The 20,958-nt window shown below is 45.1% G+C and overlaps 1 protein-coding gene across 3 annotated transcripts; it reads left to right on the top strand.

The window, feature by feature from the left end:
- The first annotated feature begins 2,052 nt into the window (after positions 1–2,052).
- Positions 2,053–20,817, top strand: LOC136516947 (elongation factor G, mitochondrial-like). Of its 3 annotated transcripts, none has more exons than XM_066510451.1 (20): positions 2,064–2,676; positions 3,296–3,517; positions 4,514–4,635; positions 4,721–4,871; positions 5,937–6,008; positions 7,382–7,477; positions 7,712–7,800; positions 7,917–7,983; positions 14,086–14,124; positions 14,229–14,289; positions 14,386–14,495; positions 14,586–14,660; positions 14,733–14,801; positions 15,304–15,425; positions 16,981–17,106; positions 17,189–17,309; positions 17,407–17,507; positions 17,833–17,893; positions 19,985–20,038; positions 20,419–20,817. In XM_066510451.1, the coding sequence occupies exons 1-20, from the start codon at positions 2,263–2,265 to the stop codon at positions 20,521–20,523; spliced, it is 2,277 nt and encodes a 758-aa protein (XP_066366548.1). In that variant the 5' UTR covers positions 2,064–2,262; the 3' UTR covers positions 20,524–20,817. The 3 variants fall into 3 exon arrangements, with proteins under 3 accessions (XP_066366549.1, XP_066366548.1, XP_066366550.1); XM_066510453.1 differs by having other exon boundaries at positions 2,543–2,676; positions 3,318–3,517; XM_066510452.1 differs by lacking the exons at positions 17,833–17,893; positions 19,985–20,038; positions 20,419–20,817 and adding an exon at positions 17,625–17,823 and having other exon boundaries at positions 2,053–2,676.
- Positions 20,818–20,958: the final 141 nt, after the last annotated feature.

A 20,958-nucleotide genomic window follows, 5' to 3' on the forward strand; every position in this document is an offset into this window, starting at 1 on the left:
GTGCAAGGTCTGCCCCATTCGCCTGGTCGAGAGGTGCGGGCAAGCCAGCACGCCGTTTCGCATCAACGAATAGCGGCCTCAAGGATGCTGCCACACATGAGCCTTCGGCCCGACGAATAGTTGGCTCGGCCTTCCTGGAGCCGCGCGGCGAGGCGCCGGCGGGAACGATAAAGTGGCTCGGGCCATTCGCCTGGGCGAACAGTTAATGCTAGTTTGTGTGGCTGACTTTGCAGGTTTCGCTCGGAGAGGAGCCCGCCGAGAGACAGGGTGCCGACAACCCCGGTCCGTCAGGGCCCGCTTAGTCGGCAAAAAGGCGACACGGTGCGGGACCAAGCGGCGACCTGAGGGCCGGTGCCATCCGAGGCGGGCGACATCTCCAAAAAGGCGAGCAAGTCCTAGGCGGACGAGAAAATACCCCGAATATGTAGTAGTTGCAGGGGTAGTATTGTCTATGGAAAGCCTACGGGGATTGTAAAAAAGGAGGGAATGTTCCACCGTGAATACGTCAATCTTTTTCCTTCATCTTGGATTCGATCCGGTATTCAGTTTTGAATAGCTCGTGAACGACTTGATGTTCGAAGGCTAAGGCCTAGAACAACACGAGGGGTTGGTTCTTTGGATGAAATTGAAGTGTGTTGACGATGGGCCGTGGAATGTGTCGAGAAACAGTCAGGAGACCCATTGACACTAATGCTGAACTACTCAATATGCCATTAGCGTGGATTCAATTATGCAAAGTACTCTTCCGTCCAAAGAGTATGAAATTCTTGTTTCTTGAGAAGTCAAACAATTTAAAGACCTTATTTGGTTGGGCTCTCTTTGGCTCCGACTCTAGCTCGCATCGAAAGAGTCGGAGTTAGAGAAACCACAGACACGTGGTTTCTTTGGGCTTTTAGTTTAGCTCACCAGAGGAAAGAAACATCAGTGTTGCTACATTTAGTAGTACAAGAGGAGCGGGAGGAAAACAAAACTATTCAAACAGGTCTTAGATTTTGACAATATTATATAAAAAATAGTACCAACATTTATATATTCAAATATATTTATTATGAAAATATATTCTATAATTAATTTAGTGATATTTATTACACCCCGTAAATATTAATATTTGTTCAGATTTATGATTATTTGATTTGAATCTTAAACTAGTAAGACTTCTATTTTTTCGGGACCCGGCAATAGATGTACATTCGAAAATAAACTCCATAGTGCCGTAAATCTCAAATCAAATCCAACACTTCTTTTTTATTTTGACGGACGGAGAGCCAATTAAACGACGCGAGACCAAATCGAGGACTACACACGCACGAGGCTACGTGGCTGCACACGATTGGTGAACAGTAACCCGAGTGCTCTCAGCGCGCGGATCCTAGGAGCTTTATGGAGTTTCATATTACACGAGAGCATGCACCGTCAATGGGAAACATTAAACTTCTGATGATGCTTTGGCATGTGGGACAAGAAGCGCAACAAAACAAAGTAACCTGTCGTGTCATTTCTGATACTAGTACAATGCTATTGGGATACCATAGACTATCTGGTTTCACATCTGTAAAATTGAATTTTGGACCATCCAAATAGATGCACTAATATGCAAACTCCAGTAATTTTTAGGCTAACTCCAAAACGCAGGAATAGAAAAAAATGTAGGAATAAGGTATGATTAAAAGTGAAAAACTACGGGATTTCAAAACACAGGAACATAAATTTTAGCCTGTTTGGAACACACGAATTTATAACATAGGAATTATAATATGTTAGGCAAATATGAGTACTAATTACCATATCTAAAGGTTTAAAAAACAATCAGTGTCTAATAAAACAACCTTAAAAAACCATCAGTGTCTAATAAAACAACCTTAAAACAACCCCATCGCCTGCTGTTCCCCTTGCCCACCTCCATTTTCTCTCTGGCACGCACTGACATGCGCATGTGTCTTGGGCTTCCGCGAAAACCTCAAGTCGGAGCGAATGTTTTGCTTCCTGTGTTTTGTGGAGGAATGCTACCCTTTTCCTAGGAACGGCGAGCTCTCTTCCTGTGATCCAAACGACAGTCACGTCATCAAATCTAGTTCCTTTGAGGATCCTCCGTTCCAAAACAGGGCCTTAGCGAGACGTACGCAAACAAACAGTGTAGCCGTGAACGCTGGGAACACGAGGACTACTAGGGTTTCTGTAACAGAGCCAGGCCACCCAAAGTCCAAAACCCACCCAGAGCCGAGCCACCATCTCCGCCGCCACGGTCGCGATTCCTAGGCGGCAATGGCCATGGCCCGGCGTCCTGCCTCCCATCTCCTATCCTCCTTCCGCCCCTTTTCCCTCCTCCTCCAGCCGCACCTCGCTGACTCCCCCTCGCCGGCGGCCGCCGCCGCGGTGGCGTCGGCTCGGCGGGCGATGTCGGCGGCGTCGGCCCTACGTGCACGGGACGAGAAGGATGTGGCGCGGTGGCGGGAGTCGATGGCCCGGATGCGGAATATCGGCATCTCCGCCCACATTGACTCCGGGAAGACGACGCTCACAGAGCGGGTCCTCTACTACACCGGCCGGATCCACGAGATCCACGAGGTGCGCGGCCGTGACGGCGTCGGCGCTAAGATGGACTCCATGGACCTCGAGCGCGAAAAGGGAATCACCATTCAGTCTGCTGCCACCTACTGCACCTGGAAGGATTACCAGGTCCGTTGGTTTTTGCTCAGCCTCTTTATTTTGTTCTGATGCATCATTTCCCTTTGTTATGGACCCCGGATGATTGTCGTTGTTATTATTATTTGAACATAAATAGCAAAGGGTGTAGAGGGAGGTTTGGTTGACTTATTTAGTTTTGTAGCAGTATAAAAAAAAACGAATGAAGGAAATTTGTGAATATAAGAAAAATCGTGATTCTATTTATAGACAGATACGGAAAACAGGGGGGGCAAAGGGAGGAATATGTGATTGTAACATGGGGAAATGGGGAACTGAGAATTATCAAGGCCATGGACACACTGCTGGGAAAAAAAGTTTACGGGTAGAGGAGGAATATAGGAACATCTTGATGGCATATTATTGTTGTAGATACGATGATCTCCTCACTTGAGCTTCCAGCTGCCATCAAAGAGACAAGAATCCAACAATTGTCTTTCTGTGAATTTCATTGAGTAGGATGGTGATATGCCTTGGGTTCTTGTGGATCAGAAGCACTTTACTGTAGTGCACTGAAACTACTGACTGATTAGATTGGGTGACCTGATTAATAATTACTTCTTTTAAGTTGCATTAGATCCACTTGAAAGCTCATGTTATAATTTAAATGCAGATTAATATTATTGATACTCCAGGTCACGTGGATTTCACCATTGAGGTTGAAAGGGCACTCCGTGTTCTTGATGGTGCTATACTTGTGCTATGTAGTGTTGGTGGTGTACAAAGTCAGTCGATCACTGTTGATCGGCAAATGAGAAGATATGAAATCCCAAGGGTTGCTTTCATTAACAAGTTGGACCGTATGGGAGCTGATCCATGGAAGGTTCTTAACCAGGTTAGCACGAATCAGCTTGTGCATATTGTGCTTTGATTTTGCTGAAAGCCTTTCCTCTCTTAGAGTGCGTTAAAGCCTATCTATTCTTGTTTATTCTGTGTATTAAATATGCACAAGAATTTTGCACTGAGAAGAACTTCAGAAATTGTCAATATAATATCAGATGATCACTAATGGAGAACATAGTATGATAACGAATACTCTTATTGCTTTACTAATCAGCAGTAGAGCGCTTCGTAAAAAAATGTATCAATGTACCCCACACATGCATGCTAGCTTACTAGTGTTAGTGAGCTCATTCATCGCCATCTCCAACTTGATCCTGAAATTTCTAAAGGTTTATGCAATCAAAATTAAGGTTTATATAGATAATATCACTCTCCAATAGTTCCCCTATCCAACCTTTTATACTTAGTAGTATCCTAAATCATCCTCTCCCCACTTCCCCTAGCCCCTAAAATTTGCGGTGACACGCTATCCACCCTACCTGCTATTTTGCGTGATTTTTTTCACGGGCACGATTCTTCCAGCCGATATGTAGCTCACTTATACACACAAGAACTCTCAGTAAAGGCTATCTTCCTCCCCTCAAGATATTAACATTGGATAAAGAGGAGACCATCTTTTATGGAATGAATTTTGACAACTATTTTCATCAGTTTATTTTTTCCCAAAAAGGAGTCTGTAGTAACATTTTTTGTTGACATGCCTCTTTGAGGTGAAAATGCAAATTTTTTTGGAATACTTTCAAATAATTGTATTTTGGCTTACATTTTGATGCAATGGTCAGCTTTTGGTTGAGACCACCAGGTGCTATGTAATTCTTTCTGGTGTTGTGTTCCATACTATCCCTAATAGCTTTAACATTTTTTCTTGGTTAATTTTAATATTACTTACTTTCAGTGATGTTCTGGTCGTGACTTCTTGAGGTTATGTGTTGGAAGTATGGAACCATTTTCACCAGCTGATTATTGCTTTTGTTCTTTCCATGTAAAGGCGCGATCCAAGCTCCGTCACCACAATGCAGCTGTACAAGTACCCATAGGATTAGAAGAGGAGTTTGAGGGCCTTGTTGACCTTGTAGAAATGAAGGCTTATAAGTTCGAGGGTTCTAGTGGGTGAGTCTTATTGCGTCGAGAATTAAATACTCCAGGCTATTTGTTTTATTGAATCCTGAATGATGCATCTCATTTGAATGTGCAGCCAGAATGTAACTGCTTCTGATGTTCCATTGAACATGGAGGATTTAGTCACTGAGAAGCGTCGTGAACTTATTGAAGTTGTTTCTGAAGTAGATGATCAGCTTGCTGAAGCTTTTCTCAATGATGAGCCAATAACAGCTAATCAGCTTAAGGTTTGTTAAACTTTACCTTCTTAATAAGTGTTTTCTAGTCTACTATATCTTCATTATTTATCTTCTTCTTTTCATTATTATTGTGCACCTATGTAATTTACACAGTTTTTCTTGACTATATAAGGAGAAAATTCATCTGAAAAATGAGTCTGCTTATCTCTGCATATTCTGAATCTGATTTAAATATCAGAGATGCTTAGTTGATCTTCCTATGTTAAATGCGCTAAATGCATTGTGGTGGTGAGATAGTGGTTCTGTTTTCTTAATTTGTTAGTAGAACATGTAACAAGTAATGCATGGATGGAAGATGATTGCTTGAATGTTTCAGTGTTCATGCTAAAAACTAGCTAAACCCTTTCTTTGTTTCTTCAATTTCAGACATGTTATTTAGGGTATGATGTTTTTTCCCCAAATTTCTTGGCATAAGTCCATGATCAAAATTCTACATTTAGTTATTACAGCAAGCCAAGTGAATAATGATTATATATAAATGTTTACATTAATTGTGTTAAAATCTTACTTTATAGATTTTTCTGGTAGATATAAAATTGACTATTGAAAGGATGTGATGCCCATGGTTCTCATTAGCTGGGAATATAAACTTACACATTTCAAAGTCTTTTGTTACATGCTATGACAATTTTTTTACACAAGTGGAAATACTGCAAATCTGCCGGCCTTATTGGTTTGGTATATGAACAATGCATTTTAAAGTCTTGGGTCCTATGATATAGCAAACATATTTATTTGTTTGCATGAGATGCAAGTGACATTAAGAAATTTGTAATAAATTTGTTTGTTCATACTGTGCTGATGTTTTTCTTTTTGGTATTTGAGTTCACAACATGCCTTGTTATTTGTGAAATGATATCTTGCCTACTTATTGGCATAGTTTATAGTTAAAATTTATATTTCATTGCATCATTCCGGTTTTTTTAATTATATCAGGTTTCAGCAAATGTGTGATATTGATATTGGTGACATGTTAGGAACCATTGCTGACATGTTAGTTCCTAATTGTTTCTAAATTGTTGTCATGCTGCTTGATGTTATATTCTTTGTCAGGCGGCTATTCGAAGGGCTACGGTGGCACAGAAGTTCATACCAGTATACATGGGAAGTGCATTCAAAAATAAGGTTTGTGGCTGCAATTATTTGTTCATTGCCTGAAAGTTCTTGTTTATTTTTTGTTTCGTTTGCAAATGATTACACAAAATGATTGCTAAATCTGGATTCCTAAATGATTTTAATCATGAGTCACGTTCTAGAATTTAGCAGTACTGATTAATTGCTTAGCTGGTGCTGAATTGTAAATTTAAAACAGACAGCAGTGGCTGAATGTGTTCATAAATCATAATGCTTTTGTAACACTTGATGTAGCTTTCTTGTTTGGTTTAGAACAGATCATTTGAAAATTTGAGTGGAAATTCATGAAACCAATGTCCACTTAAAAATTTGATTTTACGTTGTGTACTTTTTATTTTAACAAAGTATTTCCTGTATGTAATTATGGTGTTACCAAAACCTTTTTAAGTATGAAATTTTTACCAGTGGCAAGTGCGAACTGTTAAAAAAAACAGTTGGCAAGTCAGCATTCAAAGCCTGAGTGGATCGAAGAAACGGAATCTACACTATAGATTGAACTGGACTATCAATTCAATCTATTCATCTCATCTTCCATTTTAGAAAGTAGCAAGCAGTGAATAAAACGGCTGCAGCAAGAATTTTCGCACTAACTCAGAACCAGTTTTTTCAAGCATTGAAAGTGTCATCGCTTGCTTTGTTTTAACCGCCCTTCCTTTAAGTTAAAGTATTTGAAAGTCTTCCTAGAATGAGATTGTTTATTTAGTACACATTGCTATTTTCTAATGCTACAAACACAAGTCGCAATCTTCTGTAATTTCAAATGTGAGAGTAGCAAATTAAAAATTGAAATGATGCATCATTATACATTGTTGTAATGACCATTCGCATACAAATCTGTTTTGTAATCTATTAATTGTTGAACTTCAGATTCAGATTTGTCTGTAACATCTACCATCTTTGTATATCTCATGTCCTTGCAATTTATGTTTATTTTAGACCCAGAATCAAGCACAATACTACAATTATATGAATGACAAACATGAAAGAGACTAATATTTAGGAGCTAAGCATTTGAATAGCATGTTGGATTTTGAAACAGGTTTTTGTTGAAGCCCAATAGTTGTATGCTGGATTGCTGTGAATTAACATTTGTGTTCATGCAAGCCATTTTTATGCCATTCAAGGTTAGCTTGTTGATGCTTTTGGACTGTTTTAATTGAAGAATGGTCACCAATAACTGTGGGCATTTGTTGATTATCAAACTGTGGTGGAGATAAGACCTTGAGGTTTTCTCTTGGATGATAACTTCTATACAAGCAGCTGCGATGTGCTGCTATGCGTTACTTCTAACAGTGAAATGATTCATGAGATGATTGCTGAGTGTTTTTGGGTTTACACTCTCTTTTGACTGGTTTTATTTATAGGGTGTTCAACCGCTTCTTGATGGCGTGCTGGATTATCTACCATGCCCATTGGAGGTTGATAACTACGCCCTTGATCAAAACAAATCCGAAGAGAAGGTACGAAAGGATTTCAAATTGTGTTATAACTATAATAACTATAATAAAAAAACTTTGAACTTTAGAGAACTTCCTATCTCATACCACTTAATCCTACTAGTGGAGAAGAGTAGAAGTGGTAAAGTATGTAATGGATAGAAGGTTGGGAAGCTCGTTTATTATAGTGGAGCATTTCTACTCTCGGTCACTGTTATATTTGGTGATGAACTTCATACTATTTTTGTTTAAATTCAGGTATTATTGGCTGGAACTCCAGCTGAACCACTTGTGGCATTAGCGTTTAAGCTAGAGGAAGGTCGTTTTGGTCAGCTGACCTATCTAAGGTGATTCGTGCTCTTCTAATTACTGATCTATTGTATTCTCACTGATTTAACTCTGGACCAGAAGATTACTCTGATATTTTATTCTTAAACTAATCACTTATGATTTTTCATTCCAGAATCTATGATGGCGTTATACGGAAGGGTGACTTCATATACAATGTCAATACAGGGAAGAAAATCAAAGTGAGTCTTAATTCCAACTTCCAAGTCCCAGCAAGGAATTTGAGCCATTGCCAGTTGCTTTCTACCCCCTCCGTCCCAAAAAGGATATCACTTGGAATTTAAGACAATTTAGAGCTCTTAAGGAAATTTACCCATGTTTCCTAATTATTGTAGTGATTCCATTGTGTTCGCCGAGCTAATTAAGGGGAAAACATGCAGCCTTCCCCATACGAGGATTTGTGACTCATGCCATGCATGCAGTCTGGTTTCTCAGCTTTACATGTGTAACATGCATTTAGATGTGAGATGAGGGGATGGAATTAATGTTGATAGCCCTGCTAGTTGTCCACAAGCTAGAATGACATGTTCTATGGGACACAATTTGAATCCTAAAGTGACATGTCTTTTTGGGACCGAGGGAGTGTTTTTCCTTTGACAAGAGACATTTAAGGCTTTAGGAGTAGAATATACCAATGTTTTCAATTCGATTCACCAGAAGGGGCATTTGAAAGGAGTTGTTTCAAATTGTGGGCTTGGAAGCCCTCAAAATTCTACGCTATAGTTAAATATACATTATTAACACAATAACTGCTATTTCAATGGTTATTGAGTCGAAACGGCATCGATTCATGATATATATTGGTCGTACACTTCTTGTTTAGGCAAACTAAAATAGGTTATTTCAATACAATTGCAAAAATGTCTCTTCATTTTCCCTTTAATTTTTTAATTTTAAAATATTTGGAAGCCATTTACTTTAAACCATGTACGGCTACTGTCATGTACGACCGGACCTACACTAGGCGGCGCCGGACCCGCGACATCAGACGCGCGGCAGAGCGCGCCCAGCGCGCCGCGGACGCGGCCCAGGAGGCGGCTGAGCCATCGAGTGGCTAATTTAGGCAACAATTAAGGAGGGATTAGTTGCTATTTTTATTCCATCAAGGATTATATATCCTCCTGTAACCAGCACTTTGGAAAGGGAGAAAAGAATTATCAACCAATCCATCTCCTATCTCTCGATTCTCAAGCCTAGGTCGCTGAGGGGTAAAACCTCGCCCTAGAAGACGCACCGCGACTACGATCTCCGTAGTCGAGGGCCGGCTACCCTAGGGCTTGAAGCCCTTGACAACCTGGTATCACGATCCCGGCGATCCTCTTCTTCCCGCGCCAGCTCGCCACCCCCACCACCAGCCGCCGACCCACCCACCCCACCTCCAGCCGCCGCGCCGCCGCTCCAGCAGCAGTCGCCCGCGTCCTCCTGCGCCAGCAGCATGGGCGACGATCTGAAGACCACCGTTGAGTCACTCGCGAAGGCAGTCCAGAACCTGCAGGCCACCGTAGAGGCCAACGCGCAGGCGATCAGGGCCCTCTCCACCGATCGCTCGTCATCCTCGGGCTCCAAGCAAGCCGAGGGCGGACCCCCCCGTCGATCGGCCCCCGAAATTCCAGAAGATGGATTTCCCGAGGTACGATGGCAAGTCTGATCCGCTGATCTTCCTTAACTGTTGCGAATCGTACTTCCATCAACAACGGATCATGGAGGAGGAGAAAGTCTGGATGGCCTCCTACAACCTGGAGGACGGGGCTCAGATGTGGTACATCCAAGTCCAAACGGACGAGGGTACTCCATCGTGGCGCCGTTTCAAGGAGCTCATCAATCTCCGCTACGGGCCGCCCCTACGATCGGCGCCCCTCTTCGAGCTCGCCGACTGCCGCCGCACCAGCACCGTCGCCGACTACCAGGACCGGTTCTAGGCGCTTCTTCCTCGGGCCAGCCCCCTCGACGAGGCGCAGCGCGTCCAGCTCTTCACCGGCGGCCTGCTGCCCCCTGCTCAGCCTCGACGTGCAGGTGCACAACCCGCAGTCCCTGGCGGCCGCAATGAGCCTGGCCCGTCAGCTGGAACTGCGGGAGCAGTACACGGTGGTCCCAGCCGCCGCGGGTCGCGCGGGCGCCCGGCCCCTGCTCCCGGCTCCGGCGCCACGGCTGCTCCTACCGGCGCCGCCGGCCATCAAGGGGGCCGCCCCCACTGCCAGCTGCCATCGAGGGCCGCCCATCGATCAAGAGGCTCACGTCAGCGGAACAAGAGGAACGTCGCCGCCTCGGCCTCTGCTACAACTGCGACGAAAAGTTCACCCGGGGTCATAACCGGGTCTGCAAGCGGCTCTTCTTCCTGGATGGCACGGTGGAGGACGACGACACAGAGGCCACCGAGGACGCGGACGTTGAGGAGACACCCGCTTTCTTCCCTCCAGGCCATCGCAAGTGTCCGCCTCAACGACACCATGCAGGTCCACGTCCAGCTGGGCCCTACTTGCCTCGTCGCGCTTCTGGACTCGGGGTCCACACACAACTTCATCTCGGAAGACGCGGCGCAGCTCACGGGCCTTCCCCTGCAGCTCCGACCACGCCTCACCGCCACGGTGGCGAACGGTGAGCGCGTCTCGTGCATGGGCGTCGCCCGCGACACGGCGTTCTCCATCCACGGCACGCCGTTCCACGCCGACCTCTACGTCATGCCCCTCGCCGGCTTCGACATGGTCTTGGGGACTCAGTGGCTGGCGACGCTGGGACCCATTGTCTGGGATTTCAGCACCCGCACCGTCTCTTTCCAGCTCGAGGGCAGCGAGCTGCGCTGGCGCGGGCTGGCAGGGCCGCACGCGGCCAGTGACCATGGCCACGACGTCGCTGCTGGACGAGCTGCTCGAGGGCTTTTCCGACCTCTTCGCCGAGCCGAGTGGCCTGCCTCCTCCTCGGAGCCGCAACCACCACATCGGCCTCCAGCCAGGGTCGCAGCCGATGGCCGTGCGCCCCTACCGCTACCCGGCCACGCACAAGGATGAGCTGGAGCGGCAGTGTGCTGCCATGCTGCAACAAGGGCTCATTCGGCGGAGCTTGTCGGCATTCTCGTCCCCGGTCCTCCTCGTCAAGAAGGCAGATGGCTCATGGCACTTCTGCGTCGACTACCGCGCCCTGAACGCCATCACGGTCAAGGACGCCTTCCCGATCCCGGTGGTCGATGAGCTGCTCGACGAACTGCGCGGCGCCAAGTTCTTCACCAAGCTCGACCTTCGCTCCGGCTATCACCAAGTCCGGATGGCGGCCGAGGACATCGCCAAGACGGCTTTCCGTACACACGACGGGCTGTACGAGTTCCTGGTGATGCCACTTTGGGCTTTGCAACGCCCCGGCAACCTTCCAGGCGCTGATGAACGACGTCCTGCGCGCCTTCCTCCGCCGGTTCGTTCTCGTATTTTTTGACGACATTCTAATCTACAGTGCATCATGGGCGGATCACCTTCGCCACCTCCGAGGCCGTCCTCTCCGTCCTGCGCCACCACAGCCTCGTCGTCAAGCGCTCAAAGTGCGCGTTCGGCGTCACCTCCATCGCCTACCTCGGCCACATCATCTCCGACGCCGGCGTCGCCATGGATCCTGCTAAGGTGCAGGCGGTCCATGACTGGCCCCAGCCCCGCTCGGCGCGTGCGGTGCGCGGCTTCCTGGGCCTTGTGGGCTACTACCGCAAGTTCGTCCACAACTACGGCGCGATCGCGGCACCTCTTACGACGCTCCTGAAGGAGGGCTTCGTCTGGTCCGAGGAGGCCGCCGCGGCGTTCACGGCCCTCAAGGCTGCCGTGACATCGGCGCCAGTCTTGGCGTTGCCCGACTTCGGCCAACCGTTCGTCGTTGAGTGCGATGCGTCGACCCACGGCTTCGGGGCGGTGCTCATCCAGGAGAAGCACCCCATCGCCTACTTCAGCCGGCCGGTTGCTCCTCGCCACCGCTCCCTCGCTGCCTATGAACGGGAGCTGATCGGTCTCGTCCACTCCATCCGCCATTGGCGCCTTACCTCTGGGGACGTCGCTTCACGGTGCGGACCGATCACTACAGCTTGAAGTACTTGCTGGACCAGCGGCTTGCCACGATCCCACAGCATCACTGGGTCGGGAAGCTCCTGGGGTTCGACTTCGTCGTCGAGTACAAGCCGGGCGCCCAGAACACGGTCGCCGATGCTCTGTCTCGCCGCGACACCGAGGACAGCACGGGCACAGTACTGGCACTATCGGCGCCACGCTTTGACTTCATCGCCCGCCTGCGTCAAGCACAGGCCGGGGACCCTGCCCTCGTTGCCCTACGGGACGAGATTGCTGCAGGCACCCTGCGCGGCGCCCTGGGCCGTCCACGACGGCCTTGTGACCTACGACGGCCGCCTCTACATCGCCCCGTCGTCGCCACTGCTCCTGGAGATCGTCGCTGCGGTCCATGAGGACGGACACGAGGGCGTCCAGCGCACGCTCCATCGACTCCGCCGTGATTTCCACTTCCCCAGCATGCGCCAGCACGTTCAGGACTTCGTCCGTGCCTGCGCCACTTGTCAGCGGTACAAGTCGGAGCACCTCCACCCCGCCGGACTCCTCTTGCCGCTGCCCGTACCGACGGCGGTGTGGTCCGACATTGGGCTAGACTTCGTGGAAGCTTTGCCCAAAGTCCGGGGCAAATCCGTCATCCTCACCGTGGTGGATCGATTCAGCAAATATTGTCATTTTATTCCACTGGCTCATCCATACACTGCAGAGTCCGTCGCTCAGGCCTTCTTCTCCGACATCGTCCGCCTCCACGGGATGCCGCAAGTCCATGGTGTCCGATCGGGACCCCATCTTCACCTCCACGTTTTGGCGCGAGTTGATGCGGCTCATGGGGGTCAAGCTGCACATGACGACGGCTTTCCACCCGCAGTCGGATGGCCAATCCGAGGCGGCCAACCGTGTCATCATCATGTACCTGCGCTGCTTCACCGGCGATCGTCCCCGCCAATGGCTCAGGTGGCTTCCGTGGGCGGAGTTCGTCTACAACACGGCGTACCAGACGTCGCTCCGCGACACACCCTTCCGCATCGTCTATGGCCGCGATCCTCCGACCATCCGCTCTTATGAGCCTGGGGAGACGCGAGTTGCTGCGGTCGCCAAGACCATGGCGGAGCGCGAGGAGTTCCTCCACGACGTGCGCTTTCGGCTGGAACAAGCGCAGGCGGTCCAGAAGCGGCACTACGACAAGCAGCATCGCGCGGTGGCCTATGCCGTGGGCAATTGGGTGCTGCTGCGCCTCCGTCACCGCCCCATCGCCTCCCTCCCTAGATGCGGCCACCGGGAAGCTGAAGCCTCGCTTCTTCGGCCCCTACCAGGTCACAGAGATCATCAACGCCGTCGCCGTCCGTGTCGCACTGCCGCCCCGAGCTCAGCTACACGACGTCTTCCACTGTCGGGCTACTGAAGAAATGGGAGGGTTCCCCTCCAGCGGTTCCCCCGCCGCTCCCGGTCATCCACAATGGCGCCACAGTCCCTGAGCCGGACAGCGTCGCCCGCACTCGCTTTGCTCGCGGCGTGCGTCAGGTCCTCGTCCGCTGGAAGGGCGAGCCGGCGTCATCAGCTACCTGGGAGGACCGGGACTCCTTCTGCGCGCGCTTCCCAACGTTCCAGCTCGAGGACGAGCTGGTACAGGAGGAGGGGAGAGATGTCATGTACGGCCGGACCTACACTAGGCGGCGCCGGACCCGCGACATCAGACGCGCGGCAGAGCGCGCCCAGCGCGCCGCGGACGCGGCCCAGGAGGCGGCTGAGCCATCGAGTGGCTAGTTTAGGCAACAGTTGTTAGTATCCCTATGATTAAGGAGGGATTAGTTGCTATTTTTATTCCATCAAGGATTATATATCCTCCTGTAACCGGCACTTTGGAAGGGGAGAAAAGAATTATCAACCAATCCATCTCCTATCTCTCGATTCTCAAGCCTAGGTCGCTGAGGGGTAAAACCTCGCCCTAGACGGACCGCGACTACGATCTCCGTAGTCGAGGGCCGGCTACCCTAGGGCTTGAAGCCCTTGACAGCTACATTTCTCTCTATCATATATATCTATATTCTTATTAAGGAAAGTGTAAATATATTGTTTATTTTAGAGCATTTATAACTGAATGTAGTGTTTGCCAGCTCAAGGTTAGAATTAAATGCCTAGGTAAATGCTAGTTTGTAAATTTTGCTATTACTTAATGTTTTTTTCTGCTTAAGCTCCAATCTGGTACTTGAAGTTAGATTTTTTTTTTACAAATATAACATTGATTTTTTTTAGGTTCCTCGCTTGGTAAGGATGCACTCTAATGAGATGGAGGTAAGTTGCATTAGATTTAGTTTTCACTTCAAATAGTATTGATTCAATCAGATTAAGATCAATGATTTTTGGTGTTAATGTTTATATTGTTTTGTTTGATATAGGATATTCAAGAAGCATATGCTGGCCAAATTGTTGCTGTTTTTGGTGTTGATTGTGCATCAGGTACGCAGACAGACAATGGGGATGATCTTACTTTTTTTATAGTTCGGTTTACTTAATTTATTGTGCATCTCACTTTCCACTTCTCTTTGTCAATAGGCGATACATTTACAGATGGAACAGTGAAATATACTATGACTTCAATGAATGTCCCTGAACCTGTGATGTCCTTGGCAGTTTCACCTATATCTAAAGACTCTGGAGGACAAGTATATCATATTTTTCATTTAAAAAGTATTACTGCTATATGTAGTTTGTTATCCCAATGCCCTAAGTGAAAATACACGTTTGACTTTCAGTTTTCAAAAGCTCTGAATCGCTTCCAAAGGGAGGATCCTACTTTCCGTGTGGGTTTGGATGCTGAGAGTGGCCAGGTTTGTCACATCATCCATTTCATTTTTAATTTGTATTTTTGTGAAGTTCTTAATACATAAATTTGTTAGTAGACAATTATTTCAGGGATGGGTGAGCTGCATCTGGATATATATGTTGAACGTATTAAGAGAGAGTACAAGGTATGGAAATATTTATTTCAGAGGCATACTTTGGCCCCTTGACTATTTGGGTGAAAAAGGTTATATATATGGATGGGTGTTTGATAACTTTCCTTGAAGTTTGCTACTCGAATCTTTATTATTACTAGAATGATCGAGGATATCCTTGTTACAGACTTTTAGTCAAACGTCTAATCTAGTTTGTCTATAGAATGATCATTTTACCCTTGATTGTCCCATTAAAGAAGAGGAAGGTAACCCTGAATTTGCAATTTAGGATCAGTTTGTTAAGTCTTCTATTTTATGGAGACTGCAGCTGGTTGTCATAGTCATCTTTAAGGTTCCCAGCTGAGAGAAAACTTGATCAAATCCTAGAAACCCCATAATAAACCTATCCTGCTCACAATTTGACATTTGTTGGTGCTACTGAGCTTCTCCAAGTGCTGTTATACTCTATGACTGTAAATTCCTTTAAGTGTATTACAATGCTGTTATGAATGTTGGAATTTTGAAACTTATATAGGTGGATGCAAAGGTAGGGAAACCTCGTGTTAACTTCAGGGAAACAATCACCCAGCGTGCTGAATTTGATTATTTGCACAAAAAGCAATCTGGCGGTCAAGGTCAGTATGGACGAGTTTGTGGGTGAGTTCATAAATTACTCAATTAGTCATTAATAGTCTGCTTGCATCACTTGCTTTTGTCTTCAGTTTGCTTCAAAATGGTAATTGCTTTTGGATCTTCTTCAAGCCTTGTTCTCTGTAGCTCTTATTTCTCTCACATACAGTAGTTATCCTGTTTGGAAAAATTTGTAAACATTCCTTCAGCCCTCTGTTCCTGTTCTCTCCATTTTTCATGGGAAAGTGGAGAATAAGGAAGAGAGGAGAGAAGATAGAAACATAATGGATGAAAAGAGACGAGAGAAGCAGCAGAGAAGGGAAGAAAAAGTGGGATCCCCAACTTTGATGGGGGAGTACAAGGGCATCATGTTAGGTGGACTGCTGGTCCCAGGCGCGGAGAGTCTTTAGGGTTCTCCTACACTTTGAACAAGGGCATGGTGTATGGCTGACTGGCTCTAACAGGCGTGCAGGGTCTAGGACTGCATCAAGTTCATCTTGATCTGACTTAAGCCTCAATCCGTTACACATTCTGTCTGCTCTTTTTGTTTCTCTCCCTGTTAAGGACCTGTTTGGGACTACTCCCGCTCTAGTTTTTCTAGCTTTGCCCTACCAACTCCACCACAGAGCAGTTCCACTCTAGAATTGTAGCTCCACACTATGTACAATGGGTATGTTGTAATCAGTGACATGGTGGGTAATTTTTGTACAACTCCATGAGGAGGTTAGAAAATCATGTTTCTGGAGTACCTCTTAAGGAGCTCCACAAAAAAACGTGGAGTTAGCCCCCAACACCACCTTTTTTCCTGGAGCTGAAAATCATAGTTTTTGAATTTGCCCCGTTTGGCTAGCGAAGTTAGGAGCGGAGCTGAAAAAGGTGGAGCATTTGGTTCAATTTGTCCCTAAAAACTCACAGTAGATTCTTTGTTGGTTCCATTTGCCCACAAACCCTCATCATGTAGGCGCATTGGTTATACAATTGGACTATCAGTAGCCACCAGAAAAGTGACTTACTGGTGCTGCCGTGCCTTGGTACTTGGATGGTAAAAAAAACATAGTACACAAGTTACCTCACTTGTTTTCTATGGCCACTGGTCAGTTTTGGACATGCTTCTGGTCAAACTTTTGAAACTTTGGCCATCAATATTTTTCAAATATATATGAACTGGGAACATGGTAAATTATGTCTGGATGTTTGCATCAATGCACTGTCATGATGTTTAATTGGATATATCAAATAATATTCCAACAGAAAGCAGTAGTCAAAGAAAGGACCATGCTGTTTTTGTAATTGTAGGAAACAATCTGTAAGTAAATAATGAACTAATTGTAATATTGTATCCTTATTCCTTCCCTATTTATTTTATTTTGTGCGAGCGGTATTATAGAAGTGTTGGAGAATTGGCAATTTCTCTAGGTTTATAATGATGTAGATACATAATATGTTGGTGTTTATGTGCTCAGAGGGCAAGCGATACCATTCTCCCTGAGATATTTCATTATTTTGTCCAAATGAATATGTTGCATTTATTTTTCAGTTAATTTGGTATTGCAATGAGAAATTAACAAACAACAATATGCAGGTACATTGAACCTCTTCCATCAGGTTCTGATGGTAAATTCGAATTTGATAACATGATTATTGGACAAGCAATTCCTTCAAACTTTATACCAGCAATAGAGAAGGGTTTTAGGGAAGCTTGCAATTCGTGAGTCCATGTATTCCTTAGTTTTTAAACTCTTTTCTCTTTTCTCTCACAGATAACATTTATTTTCATGTACATACTGTAGGGGTTCATTGATTGGTCATCCTGTTGAAAATTTAAGAATTGTACTGACTGATGGGGCTTCACATCAGGTGGATTCCAGTGAACTTGCTTTTAAGCTAGCTGCTATCTATGCTTTTCGACAGGTGAGCTATATCTTGGAGATGGGCAACACTGTTTCTAATGAACTCTGGTTGTAACATGAATATCAAGTGTTCTACAATTTTTCTTTTTCTTTTTCAGTGTTATACTTCTGCCAAACCTGTAATATTAGAACCTGTGATGAAGGTGGAACTCAAATTTCCAACGGAGTTCCAGGGCACAGTAACTGGTGATATGAACAAGTGCGTGCTTTGTTCCAACAAGCTATGCTTCTTCTGTAAATTATGGCCGGAACATCATTTATATCATGCATAGTAGTATTCCTTTTCTTCTCAAGAAATGCAGATATTTCTCTGCAGTTTACTTGGGCGTAATTTACCTCTTCACTGCTAAATAAATCACACTTCACTGCCATTGGCTGTTATGGTAACAAGTTGGGCCTGGTCCCATTTGATATCCTCAGTCGTATATGTAGACTGTTACTGAGATTATCCCCACTTCATTTTTGCTTCTAACTCATGTCTCAATGCATGCTATGTCAATTAACATTTATTTATGTTAAAACAGGAGAAAAGGGATCATTGTTGGAAACGAGCAGGAAGGTGACGACACCATTGTAGTTTGCCATGTATGTAAATGCCTGGTTTCTTCCTGACTTCCAGTTTCACATTTCCTTCATTTTGAGAAATAGGTGTTTTTTCTTGCATTTCATCATATCGGTAGAGTCTTACCGCCTGTGACCGGAAGGTCCCGGGTTCGAGTCGCGGTCTCCTCGCATTGCACAGGCGAGGGTAAGGCTTGCCACTGACACCCTTCCCCAGACCCCGCACAGAGCGGGAGCTCTCTGCACTAGGTTCGCCCATAGTTTTAAAGGCGTCGCCTAGGCGTCCAGGCGTACCCAGCTCGCCTTGGGAAACAGTGGCGCCTTGTCCCCTAGGCGTCGCCTAGGCGCCCCCTAGGCGTCTAGGCATACCAAGCACTCGCCCGGACGCCTAACCGCCTTTAAAACTATGGGTACGCCCTTCATCATATCACTAATCAGTAGCACCGAATAATAGTTTTTTACTTTTCTTGCAAATAATGTCTTGTACTTAGTCTGTTTCTTGTTTTTTTTTTCTCGAACACGCAGCTGTTGAAGAAGATTCCTCTGTCCACTAATGACCTTAAGACTTTTAGATCTTTGAATTATTATTTTGGATCAAACTCATGTTTGCTGTCATAACTTTATTGTTGCTCACACCTTTTTAGGCTTTCAAATGGTACCCCCTCTGATTCAAAATACATGTTGCTTTAGGATTCCTGCCAGCCAAACTCTTTTAACTTTGACAATCAATAAAAAAAAAAGTTTTATCGACATTGTAAGATATATGTAACTAGGCTCATACTTTCATCATGAAACATACTTTACAACATATTTATTATATTTATTTTTAAAATATCATAGTTTCATAGAAATTGTTGGTCAAAATTCACCTTGTAGACCTTGTTGATGTCCTAGACCTCTTGTGTTTTGAATCGGAGGGTAGTTATCAAGGAGTTGTTTTTTGCTTCAGATATTCTGTTTCATTTGATTGTGTGGGATAAAAACTAAGAAAATAGGAAATAATCTTTGTATCACCGATGCTTGGTGTCCATGTACCCGTGTCCGATACACTGGGTTATTATGGTGATATGCATGTCAAGGAGTAACTGGAAATTGCAATAAAGATAAAGAATTTAGTTGACGATAAGGCTTCCCATACTTACCATTACCTTAGTGCAGTAGGTTTCTTGCTGTTCGTGCGTAGTCACTGAGAGAAGGGGAAATTGGGGATATTATGGTGATATGCATGTCATGGAGTATCTGGAAATTGCAATTTAAAGATAAAGAATTTAGTTGACGATAAGGCTTCCCATACTTACCAGTACCTTAGTGCAGTAGGTTTCTTGCTGTTCGTGTGTAGTCACAGAGAGAAGGTGAAATTGTGAGTTTCGAGAGACTCTGGAGATGAGGAGCATGGGCTACTCATTTTGCTAGTCATTGGCTCATTGCTGTGGAATACTGACCTGCTTGTGGAAGCTGCATTGGTGAAGAAGAGAGATCCACAATGCAAAAAGAGCCAGAGCAGCGGTGGTCGTTGCGTGCAAGATGAAAGGAGGGATTAAGAGTGCTTGGGGTAATAAGTTGAGGTTCTTACGTGGGCTTAGTGGGCCAGCAACTAGAACATAGAAGCCCATCTCATCCTCTTTTCTAAAAAAATCTTTTTCTTTCCTCACCCCCCCCCCCCCCCCCCCCCCCTTTCATCCTAGTGATGGATATGTATTCAGCATGGGTAATATTTTAGATGTGGCTTCCAGTAGCTGCTTGCTTAGTGCCATCAAAATTCAATTTATATTTTGTTTTTTAAAACTTATTGATATATAAATATGTATATTTGCCATACCGAAGTATCATTGTTTTGGGCAAATGCTGTATCGCCATACGCATATTGCATATATCAGGTGACACAAAGGATGTAAACAATGCTGCACCAATCACTTAGCAAACAATACTATGGGTCTTCGTTATGATCCTAGGTCCTAGGTGAATGTGGTTTTATTGTTAAATCTGTCATTTTGATCTTGGTCAGTTACAGCATGCAACGACTAGACAGGGATTATTATTTTTGTACTTCATAATGTTGGTACCTGTTCCCTGCAGAGACTGCTCTTGCAAACTCATCTTGTCCTGTTCTTTCAGGTTCCGCTAAACAATATGTTTGGATATGCAACAGCTATTCGATCAGTGACTCAGGTCAATATTCTTTCTCATCAAATTCTAGGCAATGTTTGTTTGTCTTCTAATGTTATAAAGTTATTTTGATATTGCTGTTTAATTGGATGGTGTCCACTGAACTCAGCGCACACTATATTTGACAGAAGCAACGTCTAATCTGCTGTAAAGTACGATTTGCATGTTTGCTACTCAAGTGGATAATACCTGCCTTCGATAAAAATACTATACTAAATAATTGTTCAAAACAATAATTGGTGCCTAGGCCGGCGAGGCCAGGAAAGGCAAAGCCGAATCTTGCGTGTTTGGTTCAACCAATATATTCTAGCTAGATGGTTTATAAATGTTGGAGAAAAATTGTGTGGTTTTCCTATTTATCTGTTTTCCTGCATGTCCTGCAGGGGAAAGGTGAATTTACAATGGAGTACCTGGAGCATAATGTTGTGTCGCAGGATGTGCAGATGCAATTAGTGAATTCATACAAGGCGGCCAAGGGCACAGAGTGATTCTTCTTTTTACAGAAGAATAAATTTTGTTTACAAACTTTTAGTAGCATCGAATTCCCGGTCCTCGGGACATCAGAAATAGTAGGCGATAATTCGAACTATATGGTTTCTTAGTGAAAATACAAGGGAACTATGGTGCAATAGCATTCCCACAATAGAATTGTACAATCATTATCTAGCAAATGTAGGAAGTTTATTCTGTAATGATTACCATGTCTTGGTATATGAGAACATCTTGTGCAATTTCTCCCAAAAAAATATAGGACACTTTGAATCCATATTTCTTTTGCTCTACTTCTTTCCCTAAAAGACTGTATTTCATAAATTGTAGGCTTATGCTGATTTATTGTGAGAGGAAAACACTATTCGTTCGCTGAAAAGTAGTGCCGAAGATGAGGGATATATGCTTGAGTTCAAAGAGTTTGGTTAAAGGTT

Source organism: Miscanthus floridulus, chromosome 17 (genome assembly GCF_019320115.1).
Source record: "Miscanthus floridulus cultivar M001 chromosome 17, ASM1932011v1, whole genome shotgun sequence".
Taxonomy (NCBI): domain Eukaryota; kingdom Viridiplantae; phylum Streptophyta; class Magnoliopsida; order Poales; family Poaceae; genus Miscanthus; species Miscanthus floridulus.